Here is a 14,646-nt window from a genome sequence, read left to right as displayed (position 1 = left end):
GCTCCTCTCAAGCTTGCCCCAGGTATAAATCTGCTAAAAGGACAGGTTTCCTCTGGGTTTTGAGACTAGAATGAATTTGGATCTGCTGAGGAGCAAGGAAGATGGGGAGCTTATTTCTCTGACATGGACTGTCTTTGGATCAAGCAGCCAGGACTTCAGCAGTGGATTTACAGGCCTGAAGACTGACTGTGTGATGCACATTTTCAGTCACGCCAAGCTTGGAACAGGACCTGGTCTGCAGGGCTGTTACAGATGTTCATAGAGCAGTTTGGGGCCTTTCTGAGGCTAAAACCTGAGCTGATGAGCAGACAACACTAAACCAAAATATGAAGATGAGTAGAGAGCTATCAAAAAGGAAATGCTGTGGATTTGTGCCTCTGGGTCCCCACCATCTGCCTCTCAAAAATGGCTTTATGGGTTTTCCTGCCCAGACTGGCACATCAAGATGGACTCCTACAAGCTTTCCCTGAAGAAAGCACATCTGCAAGAAGACACACCAATGACACATGTTCATCAAATTTAGTGATTAAGACAGCCTCCACAATAGAAAACACAAGAGAGGCTCAAGCCCACACCTCCCACAGCTCTGGGAAGTACTGGGTTGGACAAATCTATCCCCACTGAAGTTGTTTGTTCTTGGATACTCCACAGCACTCCATAGCCCTAAGATCCCATATCCATATAGGATAACTTCTGCATTCCCTGTGTCCTTCGGCTGTAGCTTTTAGTCTCCGCTCTAGAACCCCATCAATGCAACAAAAATTTATTCAGCCTCTTTCCGACTGTCCTGCTATTTTGACTGTCCACACACTGAGGCAGAGACTGCCCAACATTAGGTTTGCACAGCACCTGTCATCATGAGCTCTGCCTTTGGTGGGGGCTCCACAAGCTACTGAAGTGCAAATAATAAATCATAGGGATAATTATGCTAAAGTGTGGCCAGTATGAATTCTACTCCTCCGTACTGTCATGCATGATAATACAGATTTAAAAGCCTTGGTGTTTAATTACCAGGTTGCAGCCTTTTATAATATTTGATACTTTTTTTAGATCTACCCCGATACATACTTAGAGCCATCAAACAACTAGCAGACAGGATTTTTCTTTTCTTTTTAGTAATTTATTGTAGTGCAGGAAATAAAATTTATTTATACAATTTTTGGAATTGTCAAAAAGAAGTATCACATTGCAATTTTACTTTTTCTTATTAAAATTGTTTCAGAAAAATATATTACATGTTGCTGTGAAAGTAGAATTGTGAAAGAAATACTGATCTTATAAATTCACCATTTTCAAAGACATCAAATTGCAGGGTTGCAAGAGTTAAGCTGAGTCCAACTATGTCTCCAGAAGTCAAAGCTCTCATAACACAAGCAAATTAATTAATGCAAGAAACTACGTGTCTGTAGGCCTTAGCTATGCAAAGCAGTTAGCAGGTGCAACCACCCCCTTATTCATCCTTTTAACAGCATTTCAAGCCAAACTTTTTAGAAGTTTCTTTTCTCTCCAGATAACAAGATTTCAAGGAAACCCAGCAAGCTGCACAGAGCAAGAAGCTGCATTTGCCCGCTGGTGCAATTTCTGCCTCTACTTTGGTTCTTCATGTAGATCAATGGGAAACTGCTCAAACTAAGGAAAGCCACGGCAGTGGGTTCCCAGATCTTTACACACTGATGCTGTGGACATACCGGAACACCTATAAGGGCTGTCAAGCCTTTTTCTAACTTCCTAAAACAAAGTGAGGGTGGTGGAGTAAGCACAGGTTATTTCTTGATCCCAATAGGGCAGGAAAGCCCCGTTCCCCCGAGGCCACAGTATCCTCTGGGGTTCTTACTGAGGTACTGCTGATGGTAATCCTCGGCATAATAAAACTCTGGAGCCTCTCGGATTTCGGTTGTGATGGTCCCAAAACCGCCCTCGGTCAATATCTGTCAAGAAACATGATGGAAAGCCATTAGTGGTTTGCTGGCTTCTCTGTTGATGAACGACGTTAGGTTTTCTCTCAGCAGGAGCCACAGACATCTCAGCTTGGACCACATTTGCGGCACATCCCTGAAAGCTCTCCCTGCTCTCTTGTAATTTTGCCAGGATACATTGTGGACATCAAGCAGGCATTGGTGAGAAGAGGTAGTGCAGCCTCCTGTTTTAATGGCTCATTTGTTTAATTTGCTAGGGTCACACATTCCTTCTCCTCTTTATTAACCACATCAGGCACAGATGTGGTGCCATCAACAAAAGCAGAAAATAGCCTGGATCACGGCACATTCAGATCAAGCCTGGCCAGCTGCCTTGCAGTGTCCCAGAGCTTCACCTGGCAGGTGCCTCAGCTTTGAAATGTGCTGTCCAGTCCAAATTTCCTTATGCCAAGAAGCATTTCTGGGTGACATTTTAGCCCCACTGATGGCATTGAGAAATCAGAAGACTTTGGCTCTCTTCACAGAGTCGTTGCAAACTATTCTTCAAAAAGAACAGTTCCATCATGACCAGAAAAGTATTTTTAAGGCAAATTATTGCTCATTTCTGAAAGATTTGCCAATACATGGACCAGGAGCAATAATCACTTTGCAGGAATAGAAGAAGGAATGTGGGTGGGGATTTTAAATTAGACTTTAATTTCTTTCTGATATCCCCTAACTGAATGTGAAACTCCTGAAAGGTTTTTGACAGAGAAAATTTCCTTTTAAAATTATTCACCATGACATTTTTCCTACTGAATTTTCCTTTTCTAAGGAAATTAGCAAGAAGTAACATTTTGAGATGAATTTTAGTCTCAGTGAGGACATAATTTGTGGCCAATGAACTCTATGATAACCTAATAAGCACTTTAATTCCCAATAAGCACTTTAATTGGTGTCAAACTACTGTTACAAAGTATACTTGCAAAGTACTGGATGTACCTAGACATGCTTTGCTATCAGCCAGACCTGACTGTAAGATCAACTGTAAGAACAAAGAGTCACCACTTAAATTACCAGATAAAGATGTGTTCTCTCATCATACTAATAAATATACATAATAAAAATAAATCATCACACAGAATCACAAAAACAGAGCTCAACAGAGGGCTAGAAGGATGATCAAGGAACTGGAACATTTGTTTTGAGAGACCTGGGGCTATTTGGTCTAGAGAAGAGAATACTGAGAGGAGGCCTTATTAATGTATATAAATACCTGAAGGGTGGTTGTCAAGAAGAAAGGGCCAATCTCTTTTCAGTCATGCCCTGTCTTAGGACAAGGGACAATGGATGCAAACTAGAGCACAGAAGTTCTATTTCAACATGAGGAAGAACTTCTTTACTGTGAGGGCTACAGAGCACTGGAACAGGCTTCCCAGAATGGTTGTGGAGTCGTCTTCTCTGTAGACTTTCAAGATCCATCTGGATGCATTTCTGAGTGACCTGCCCTAGATTCTGTGGTGGTTCTGCTCTGGCAGGGGGTTTGGACTCAATGATCTCCAGAAGTCCCTTCCAACACCTAATGTTCTGTGATTCTGTGACCTGTTGTAAGTCATCAAGTCCACCTTCTTTCATCATGATATGACAAATGAGAGCCATCTTACTCCCAGGAACCACTTGTTTATGAAAGATTTTTTGAGATGGAGATCCTCCATGTTCCTCAAGGAGGCCATTCTAATATTTACCACCCCGTTAGATTGTTTCTCCTGAAGTGTAGCCCAGTTAAGATAACGACTTTCATTTAAACCCACTATCAGGGTTGTACTCATGGGTGTGGAAAGGAAGTAATTTCCTTCCTCTTTACAATGGTCTTCTACGTATTTGCCAGCTGAGCAGAGAAAAAGATCAAATGTAATGGAAATAATGGCTACTCACAGCATTAGCTAACACTTAAATAATAGGTGATTATTTGGGACCAAAAAGTCTTTGAACTTCCTACAATAGGGTTTCCTAGATCCTGCCTCAGCGCTGCCTGACCACAGTCTGGCATCAGTTGCTGGACTGTGTAGAGAATTAATGTCACCCTCTGAAGGAAACATTTTGCTATATTGAGTTTCATTTTGCTGTACTCAGTTTTCAGTCAGGAATGAAGTAAGAAGATTGATACAAAATCCATGCCTGACCTGTCTGTATTTACAATACATGTAAATTTTCGGAGCAGGTTAGAAAGCTATCGATTAGTTAATTAATTGTATTTGAACACAACAGGATAATGGGCCCAGTTTCACAGAAATCTGACTTTATTTCCCCACGCAAAATAACCAAACAGATTTTTTCATCTTTGGGACAGGCTTTGTCCCACGGGAATCAGATTATTTACCTGTCAGATGTGTGAGTGAAGAAGATAAAAAATGTGAATCAATGTATCACAACACATTGGCACCAACTACCACAAAGAGTTGTCAACACAATTGCTTTTAGAAAGCAGTATTTCACTTAGTTTCTAATCTTCCCAGCAAAGAAAAGCACTTTTAAAATTATCTTCACTCCAGAATGATGGCACAAACTCTGTCATCATGGGCATTAGTCATTTACTTGCTGCTGTAAATGCATGTAAAATTGGCTTCACCCCCCTTAACTGAGTCATGAGGATGCTGCTGGAGGGATAGATAAATTTCTACTGTGCAAAACAGTATTCGTTACACATTTCTACCTGGGACTTTTCCATCACTGGCCTAATTTTGTCAGCTAGAAAATCCATTCTGTTCAATAACATACCACAAGAGGGCATAAACATCATTTATTCCTTTCAGAATTACTAACGGTCTATTAAAACACTGCACGCTGAATAAAGCAGAAGCCCAAGACAACTCATTATATTACACTTTGGTCATTAGCAGAAGATATCAGCACTGTTGTTGGAAGCAGCAGGAACCCCAGGCTCCAACACTCTGCCAAACACTACCTTGAATGTTTTGATTTTAAACAGGAAAATATTTTCCTCACACTGACTGTGTCGATGCAAAGATAGAAACATCACTGGGAAAGATGATGAAGTTCATGATGTGCTGGCTCTGGCAGGTGTAAATCAGCCCACTCTTGATTGATTTCTTGCTGCCCAGGCAGTCATAATTTGATGACAATCCTGTTCTAGCAGACTTTCAGTCCTCCTTGTATCAAAATTCCTGAGCCATCCGACTTTTACCATGCTGCAGACAAAACACCTACTGCAACCTCTGCATGCAGAAATGGGAAGGACCTAATTAGGGAGAGTGCAATTAACCTCTGGGAGCTTTTACTCTACACAGGAAAGTTTCAAGGTACACTTGGACTTTTTCCTCCCCAATATTCCATTGCATTTCAAAGAAAATGAATTAATTAATTAATGCAAGGCATTTATGTGGCTTTTGTTACAGGACAGATCACACCAGAAGATCACATTGATCCTTTAACTGATTATAATCCAGATCAAAAAACCTGGCAGGTTCTACCAGCAAGAAGCCAAACCAAACCAGTATGCAAATCTCACCCAGCTGCAGAGGATAGAGAGGACATGGTCATCCCAGTACATTGGGAAAAGTGCTGGAGGAACATGTTCAGGGCTAGGTGGGATGGAGGTTTGAGCAACCTGGTCTAGTGGGATGTGTCCCTTCCCATGGCAGAGGGTAGAGGGTTGGAATGAGATGATCTTTAAGGTCCCTTCCTACTCAAACCAGTCTGGGATTCTATGTTAAGAGTCAGTGCTAGGAACCTCAGCACTGCCTATTTTTCAAATAACCCATACCTCCAGCATGTAAATGACTCACTGCTCAGTTTCCCCATTTACTATAGCCTGTGATTTTATTTTTTTTTTCCTGTTGTTTGCTTTAAACTTATTGCCTGGCCATGTCATTACACTGTCTGCTGCAAAAAATAATTCCTAATTCACTCCCTTCATAGCCATCTTCATTTTACTTCTCTGCCTTAATCCTGCTCATTCATTTCTTCAGCAAGTTTTATAGGCTTAGACTCCCCACTTCATCACTCAGGTCAGCCTTCTCACCCTTCTCTGCATCTTTTCTAGTTCTACTTTAGCACTGCACTGAGATGGGGTGACTGGAATTACACTCTATTCAAGATCATCACTTGCCTTTTCTCTTTTACTCCCCATCCCTTTCCCAGCAATTCTTAGAATTCCCCTTGCATTTCTGACCTCTGCTGAGCACTAAACAGACGTTTTCAAAGAACCATCTACAGTGATGCCAGGTCCTCTTCTGTGGATTAATTTAAACCCTATAATTGTGTCTGAACTCAACTATTATCAACATGGAATTTCAGCAGCTATTTTATTGCCCAGACAGTTGATATTGTCAGATTCTTCTGCAACTTTTTGTAGTCATGTCTACTTTTCCTTACCTGGAATAACTCTATGGCATCAACACATTTTGGCACTTCACTATCATCTGTCTCCCTTTTTCAGCTCTTTTATGAATATATTGAAATGGACAGGTGCACAAGGTAATTGGTAATCTCCCTGCATTGCAAAAACTGCCCAGTTATTTGTATCTTGTATTTCCTATCTATAACCAGTTATTCATTCAGAAGAAAAGCTTTCCTCTTATTCCACAGTGCCTGGCTCCCTTTTATGCACCTGCTCTCTTCAAAAAACTGTATTATGTGTGCAAGACACAAGTTTCCTCTGCTAAAGTCACATCAACTCTTCTCCAAAACACTGTATTCTATGTGTTTGTCTGCTAACTTCTGATAAATCAAGCAATCTGCAGCATAAAATGTCAGATCTAACTTGTTAATACTTCTGCTGGATCATCTTGGAGATACCTTAAGTACCCACTTTTCATTCCTTCAGTAGCAGGGCCAATTTAAATCCCAGCTTTCCCAGGATGTTAGTGTGCAAGAAACTTCCAATTTAAGCTCTTTTCATACCTGAAGCAAACCACTACCTGGTTGCACTGACCTGTCACTGCTCATTTCAATGATTTGCTCTGAATCTCTTTTGCTGTAGCTTGAACTTGAGACAGCTCCTCAAAATCATAATCATGGGGGACACTCTAAATTCTTCAGCTGGGCACACAGGCATATGGAATTACGTAGCTTTCTGCTACAGTGTTGCTCATGTCAAGTCCTGCACAGACAGATCAAGCTTTGAAGGTTTGTTTTTTTTTTCTCCAGAACTGATTCCTAAAATGCTTGCTCAGCTACCCTAAGCAAACCATTCTGTGATTCTGTGATTGTGATTAGGAGGAAGTTCTTCACTATGTGTGTGGTGAGACACTAAAACATGTTGCCTAGGGAAGTCGTTGAAGCCCCATTCCTGGAAGTATTCAAAGGCAGGTTGGATGGGGCTCTGAGCAATCTGGTTTAGTGGGAAGTGCCTCTGCCAATGCAGGGGGGTCGGATCTACATGATCTTTAAGGTCCCTTCCAACCCAAACCAGTCTATAATTATGTGATTCTTTGAATTAGTCAACTGGAACAATTACTGTGGATGCAGATTTATGTCTACATTTGGACTTGATCAGCACATACTGGCAGGAAGCCATTTTCTTCTTGGTGGCACCAAGACTGGAGGTGTAGAGAAGCCCACTTGTACCGTGGATATTGGGCCATCAAACAGACATTGCTATACACATGAACACTACATGCAAAGGGCCAGCAACTGGCACACACACCCCTGTCAGTTAAAGATACCATCTTGGGTGCATAAGCTTGGAACCATAATGGGTTGCAGCAAATCAAACCCTACTCTTTTTTTTCCACTTAAATCATACTGGTTGGTTAACCAACTGTCTGCCACTTAACCCAGTGCTACTAGCTCCATCTCCACTGTAGTGAGAGGATCCCATGGCACACAGGTGTAGTTAGAAAGATTTTAACTTACTGATTTAGAGTATCATCTTATTGATGTTGCCACTTTTTAACTTGAAGGCCAAGGACTGGGTCACTGGGACATAACTGAGTCTGCAGGTTAGTGAAAGGGCTTCTTTCCACTGGCAGCAATTAATTTTTTTTGATGGAAAAGACCTTTAAGATCATCAAGTCAAACCATTAACCTACCACTACCAAATCCACCACTGAATCACATCCCTCAGCACCACATCTGCAAATTATTCAGTTCAATTCACTACAAATAGTTCAGTTATACCAGGTGATATGAAATGCTGTCCTCAACAGCAGAGATTATACAGAAGACCACCAAGGAATAAACCAAACTGGAGTAACCACAGCAGGTTGTTCTTCACTTACTCCCAAGCAGCTGTATTAGTTCACTATACTTTTGCACTTTGATTTGCTGCTGCCCTCTAAACTGAGAGTAATTGCTGCTTCAGCTTTTTGTAGCCATCTGATTATACTGAGCCAAAATGTAAAAATATTTAATCATTCGACATTCCAGCATGACCACAACATATTCAAGGTGTTTGGCTCCTTGTTTATATTCAGGTGAAAGAAGCTAATACTTGTAAAGTGCCTTAAGAACTTGGAATTAACTGTGCCAGAAAAGCCCAATTCTCTTGTACCTCTAAATACCTGAAGGAACAGACTGGAAAGCACTGAGATGTTGGTATGTTGAGCTGAAAATGCATGGTTTAAAGATGGGATTCAATTTACTTATTACTTTGAAAAAAAAAAAAAGGCAAAAAAAGCTTTAAAATTGTTTTTGTTAAAGGAAACCATTTAATTTTCTGAGCAGATGCATTAGTAAACCAGCAGAGTATTAATTTGTTTCCAGCATTTTGTGGCTTTTAATAAAAACAGCATCATCTTGTGTTTGATTCAATACTCATTTTGAAAGCAAGCGCAAAGGCTGCTGCAATATCCAGTTTGTCTGGTGTCTCAGCAAGTTACATCAAGCTACTGTGATTCCAATGGTCCCTCTAAAATCAATGATGTTGAAAACCCAGGATCTTCTTGTATCTTGACACCTGTAACAGCTTGTACTTCTGTGGCATATTTCATCTCTGATGTAAAACTGTAAGGCAGGTGATCTCACAATGCTGAGTGCTCCAGTGGGGAGTGCCTCTTTAAAATCCCCAGAGCTACCCTTTTATTATATTGGCTACTCAACATTTCAGACCATCAGCAGCAATAGTGAAATTCAGCTCTGTTTCCAAATGCATTAAGAGTTAAAGGAGCTGCAACTATTTCAGGAGAAGGCCAGCAGGAGTTAGTTGCACAGACTTGATCTTCTGTAGGATGGAAGAACACATACCTCTGAGACACATGATTACTGTGATATTTTAAACTGGAAAAAAAATTAACCAACTTTGCCAGGTTTGCAGATTAGTTGCTGGCAGGCTTGGGGACAGAAACTCAGCAATACACACTCGTTTGTATTGAGGACCAGCCATCCTCTCCTTTGGTCCAGAGGAACCAATGTAATGAGTAGCATGAGGCCTCAATAACGTGCAATTAAGAAATAATGCTTTACTTTCTCCTTTATTTTCCAATTCTCATGCAGATAAACCTCTACTTTTTTGCAAGATAGCCTGCTGTGCAGCACAACATTTCAATTATACATTATTTTAAACGTTTTCCTTTGTGCTGCCTTCAGTTGGCTGGAGCACCTCACTGGTAAACACTCAACTGTAATTCTAGTGACTATTAAAATTCAGTTTTCTGGGCTGGGCCCAGTCTTTTCCACATCACTTAGTGATGTTGGCTTTTCCAAACTGATTTATGCCAGTGACCTCTTCAAAGCCCTGGGGAATGAGCTGAATTCATGCCTAGTTGGTAAAATCCACATTTGCATCCATGTAGGTGACCTCTCTTAGGGACTTGTGTTTATCCACAGTGAGTCAGACAGGAGGAAAGATCCTGCCAAGGAAAATGTGGGACCAGTGGCTGGCAAGTACTGTGCCCAGGTGGCCAAGAAGGCTGACATCATCCTGGACTGCATCAGGAATAGTGTGACCAGCAGGACCAGGGAGGTGATCCTGCCCCCTATGCTCAGCCTTGGTGAAGCTGCACCTCGAGTACTGTGTGCAGTTTTGGGCAGCACAGTATAGGAAGGACATGAAGGTGCTGGAGAGGGTGCAGAGAAAGGCAAATAAGGTGATTAAGGGTCTGGAGAACATGTCTTATGAGGAGAGGCTGAGGGAGCTGGGGCTGTTCAGCCTGGAGAAGTGAAGGCTGAGGGGAGACCTCACTGCTCTCTACAACTACCTGAGAGGAGGCTGTAGTGAGGGGGGTGTTGGCCTCTTCTCCCTTAGGACCAGAGATAGGACAAAAGGAAGTGGGGTCAAGTGGCACCAAGGGAGGTTCATATTGGATGTTAGGAAAAATTTATTACCAGAAAGACTGGTGAGATGTTGGAACAGGCTGCCCAAGGAGGTGGTGGAGGCACCGTCCCTGGAGGTGTTAAAAGAATAGGCAGACGTAGTGTTTTGGGAGATGGTTTAGTGGTTAGGGGATGTAGGGTGGATGGTTGGACTTGATCATCTTGAAGGTCTTTCCCAACCTTGATGATTCTATGATTCTAAATCTAACCCCAGCTACCACACTGGGCAATGGGCATGGACCAGGACCATATTCTTGTGTTTCCAGTTACTTCTCTGCATAGTGGATTCAGTTATATAATAGAATCATCTTAGAATCACAGACAGGTTTGGGTGGGAGGGACCTTAAAGATCATCTAGTTCCAAAACCCCTGCCATGGGCAGGGGCACCTCCCACCTGACCAGGTTGCTCCAAGCCCCATCCAACCTGGCCTTGAACACTCCCAGGGAGGGGGCAGCCACAGCTTCTTCAGCAAACCTGGACCAGTGTCTCAGCATCCTTACAGCTAAGAATTTCTTCCTAATATCTCATCTATATCTCCCCTCTATCAGCTTGAAATGATTCCTGCTTGTCCCATCACTCCATGCCCTTTGTCAAAAGTCCCTCCCCAGCTTTCTTGTAGCCCCTTCAGGTCCTGGAAGGTGCTCTAAGGTCTCCCCAGAGCCTCCTCTTCTCCAGGCTGAACAACCCCAACTCTGTCAGCCTGCCTCCATAGCAGAGGTGCTCCAGCCCTCTGATTATCTCTGTGGCCTCCTTTGGACTTTCTCCAAGAGGTCCATGTCCATATATTGATATATTTGATAGATGCTGCACTAATTGATTAGCTAATGTTTTGCACGGGGCTTTGGAGTGCTACACAATTACCTAATGCTTGCACAGTGTTTTGGAGTGCTGTATGATTTCTAAGTATTATTAATATCCTCACAGGGAAGCTGTCTAGGCTCAGAACTCACTTGGCAGCCTACCTCTCACACATCAGGGAAGACTGAAACCAGGAATAACCTAATTATGTTGGTATAAATTCTTCATCCTTCATAGTGTTCATCTAAGAACAGAAATGGTTAAACTCGTGGATTTTAGAGCTTTCTCTGGTGCTAGAAAACACAGAATCACTGAATCGTTTTAAGATCATCAAGTCCAACCATAACCAAACTCTGATGAGTCCTCGCTAAACAATATTCCTAAGCACCGCATCTACAAGTTGCTCTCTGGCTACATTATAAATCTGAAGACATAAACATCCTGGAGGGACTACATAACCTGGTTGAAGAGGAGAAATGCTGTTATATGGGCCTGCTAGAACTGTTCATACAAGTGTATTCTTCCAGTGCAGCACAGGGGAAATGCAGATAAGATGGAAATACAATAGAAACTTAAAAGTTGCTGGTGCAAAGTCTAAGCTGAAGAATCTTGATCATAAAACTGCAAAACCGACTTTTTCAGAGATTTGCCTTTTGGCAAAACCTCCACACACACCAGAGCACATCATCTGAATTGAGTAAACTGAACCCAGCTAGTGACACAGCTTCATGAGCCTTAGGGGAAAGCTGCATGTATATATATAGTCTGTTCTGTTGGTTTGAAGACCTGTTTTCTCTGAAATGCATTTCTCTTAAATAGTTAGCTCGAAGGAGGATGTTTGGTCCCTCATTCTTGCCAGAGGGGAAAGAGATACTGGGCTGCAATACAAAACAGACCTGCCAAGGTAAATCACAGTTGGCTGACAGCCTGGCTGTTAACATGTCTGAGGCCCCGAGTGGTTACACTCAGAGGGTCTAGGAAGGATCACAAGTGCAGTTAATCTGGTATTTCCTACTATTTCACATCTAAAGGTACTTCCTCATTGCCCACAACAATCAGCTGTGCCAGATGAAATGGCGGATTTAGACAGACAGACTTATTTGCACTTTCTAGCAATGGGAGAAGGCAAACACTGAATTTGTCCTAAATGGTACTGAATGGAACTGACCCTGGAATCAAATCTGCATTTTTTTTTTTTTTCCTGTTGGAAACATGCACAGAAAGAAACTCATATCCTGTTCTCCATCATATCAGTCTAATTCTGGATTCAAAGCTTTTGCTCCAGATACTGACTGATATAACAGGATCAACTTGACCCACAGTCTTTACAAGCTTGACCTTCAGAACAGAGCTTCCTGAACACCCATCCTGCCTTCTCTTGAGGGAAGAAAGATGAAAGTGAAGAATGGCACCAGGGGGCATTTAGGAGGTATAGGAAGATAGCATTAGCAAAGATAAAAGACATCTTGCTCAACTAGCATCTGGGAACTAATTAGGTGTTAAAGGAGCCATTGAGAGAGATTGAAATTATGTTTGTCTGGCCAATTTTAACGCAGCCAAACAGCCTTTTACTGTACATCCTGCATGGATAATTTATGATGGCTAAGAAAAGATACGCCTTGTTCTGACTTTCAGTGATCTAAAGCTAAAATCTATTCCGTGGTTTGAGACAGCAGACTCTTCTTCACCAATCACTCATCCATTACTCTTATATTCCTGAAATGAAAAATGGCCACATCCAAACTGAGATGGGGCCACCAATAACTACCCACATATGGAGCAGTGAAACTTAGTACACCATCTTCCAATGTTGTTCCAAGGTCTGTTGCAGACCAGAACTGGTATCTCCACATGCTCCTGAACGACTCTGAGAAGCTAACTCGAGTCCAAAAGCCTGAGAGCAGAAGAAAAAAACCGATCTATAAATGCTGTTGATGAGACTTTACCAGTTCCATTAGCTCTGTTATCTCTGAACCATGCTTTGCTGCAAAGTGCAGACTAGCCTGTGCCATGCAAGGTACTCCCTTATAGATGTATCTTTTGTAATAAATGGAAGTCACTCCAGTTATTTTTCATTCAAAGGAGTTGCAATATGAAGTAAAAATGTCATTTCACATATTTAACATTGAGGGCTGAGTTCAGCTCTACTGTTACACTGCCATAATTTATTTTTATCACTGGATTAATATCAAGTATTTCTTCCACAATATATAAGCATGACAGTTTCTCAGAAAAACATATGAATTTTTAAGAGGAATAAGCAATTTATATTTTCCTAAAATCATTCTGAAAAGTCCAGAAATTACTTCTGTTGTGATTGGAGGGAAAAACTTTTGGGCAGAGAATAAGCATAAATAATTTATTCTGAAATAATAAAAAATGGTATACTGAAGTACCTGAAAGAAGATCCTTATAATGGAAATTGCTGGGCAACCTGTCATCTCTGACACTTATTTTGCCTCTAATAACAAGCTCTGTTTTCTTTTCATCCTCTCATGACCATTAATGTATTATGGTAAACCATCTCATCCCAAAAAAGCTGGGAGATGATTTGCATTGTGCTCTCCACTATTTTTAGAAGACAGAGGTGTTTGTGGTGAAAGCCCTGACCCTACCTTCTACACCAGCAAGACTATCACCCAGCTTACCTCTGACTGTCCACTGGGACTTTCAGCAAAACAAGCACTCCCCGACTCTCTTTCTGCTTCTGTTTCTCATTATTTGAAATGTCTCTAATGTTACTCATCCCTTTTTATTCCAGCTCTGTCGGGCACACGCTGATTCTTACAATGCCCATATGTGCACCACTTGCCACAATAAGGAGCCTGACCAAAGTTGCAAGCTCCAGTTGCCACAGCGAACACAAACACGAAGAAAGTTATATCTTGTGGTTCCTAGGTCATTGGAGACTGCAAGGGAAACTGTGGCCATACTGAGGGCAAAGGGATCTGGTGATACTTCTTACTAAACCAAACTTTCACACAGCCACAGGATATTCTAGCAAGGAGAAAAACACCTGGAATACCTATCTTAAGACTCACCTACAAAACTAACTGTTGCCACCATTGAAGTGTTTTAGTCCATATTACTGGTTTCTTATATAAGGAAAGACTGCTCCCAGGAGGATCTAAGGTGGACCTAATGCTCCTAGTAATTTACAGCAAAATTATTTCTTATGCTATGCCTGAAATCAGAATCATTTAGGCTAGAAAAGACCTTTAAGATCATCAAGTCCAATTGTTGACCCAGCACTGCCAAGGCCACCACTAAAGCATGTCCCTCAGCATCACATCTGCACGGCTTTGAAATCCCTCCAGGGATGGAGACTCCACCACTGCCCTGGGCAGCCTGGGCCAGGGCCTGACAACACCTTCAGGGAAGAAATTGTTCCCAGTACCCAGCTTAAACCTTCCCTGGCAGAACCTGAGGCCATTCACTCTCGTCAGGCAGCACTAACCTCCTTTCAGGCAGTTGCAGAGAGTGAGAAGGTCTCCCCTCAGCCTCCTCTTCTCCAGGCTGAACACCCCCAGTTCCCTCAATTGCTCCTCATCCGCGGTGTGCTCCAGACCCTTCCCCCTGTTGCCTTTCTCTGAACATACTCCAGCCCCTCAATGTCCTTCTTGTAGTGTGGGGCCCCAAACAGAACACAGGATTTGATGGATGGGCTCATGAGATAT

At 42.0% G+C, this 14,646-nt stretch overlaps 1 protein-coding gene across 1 annotated transcript in view; it reads right to left on the bottom strand.

The window, feature by feature from the left end:
- Positions 1–1,763: 1,763 nt before the first annotated feature.
- Positions 1,764–14,646, bottom strand: part of MSRA (methionine sulfoxide reductase A) — a 177,541-nt gene continuing 164,658 nt past the window's right edge. Inside the window, exon 5 of the mRNA XM_010002231.1 lies at positions 1,764–1,928. Within this exon, the coding sequence (XP_010000533.1) occupies positions 1,764–1,928 (165 nt within the window). The remainder of the gene's footprint in view (positions 1,929–14,646) is intronic.

This window comes from Chaetura pelagica, unplaced genomic scaffold, assembly GCF_000747805.2.
Source record: "Chaetura pelagica isolate M959 unplaced genomic scaffold, ChaPel_1.0 scaffold107, whole genome shotgun sequence".
Lineage (NCBI taxonomy): Eukaryota > Metazoa > Chordata > Aves > Apodiformes > Apodidae > Chaetura > Chaetura pelagica.
This window is presented reverse-complemented; position numbering and strand designations above follow the sequence as displayed.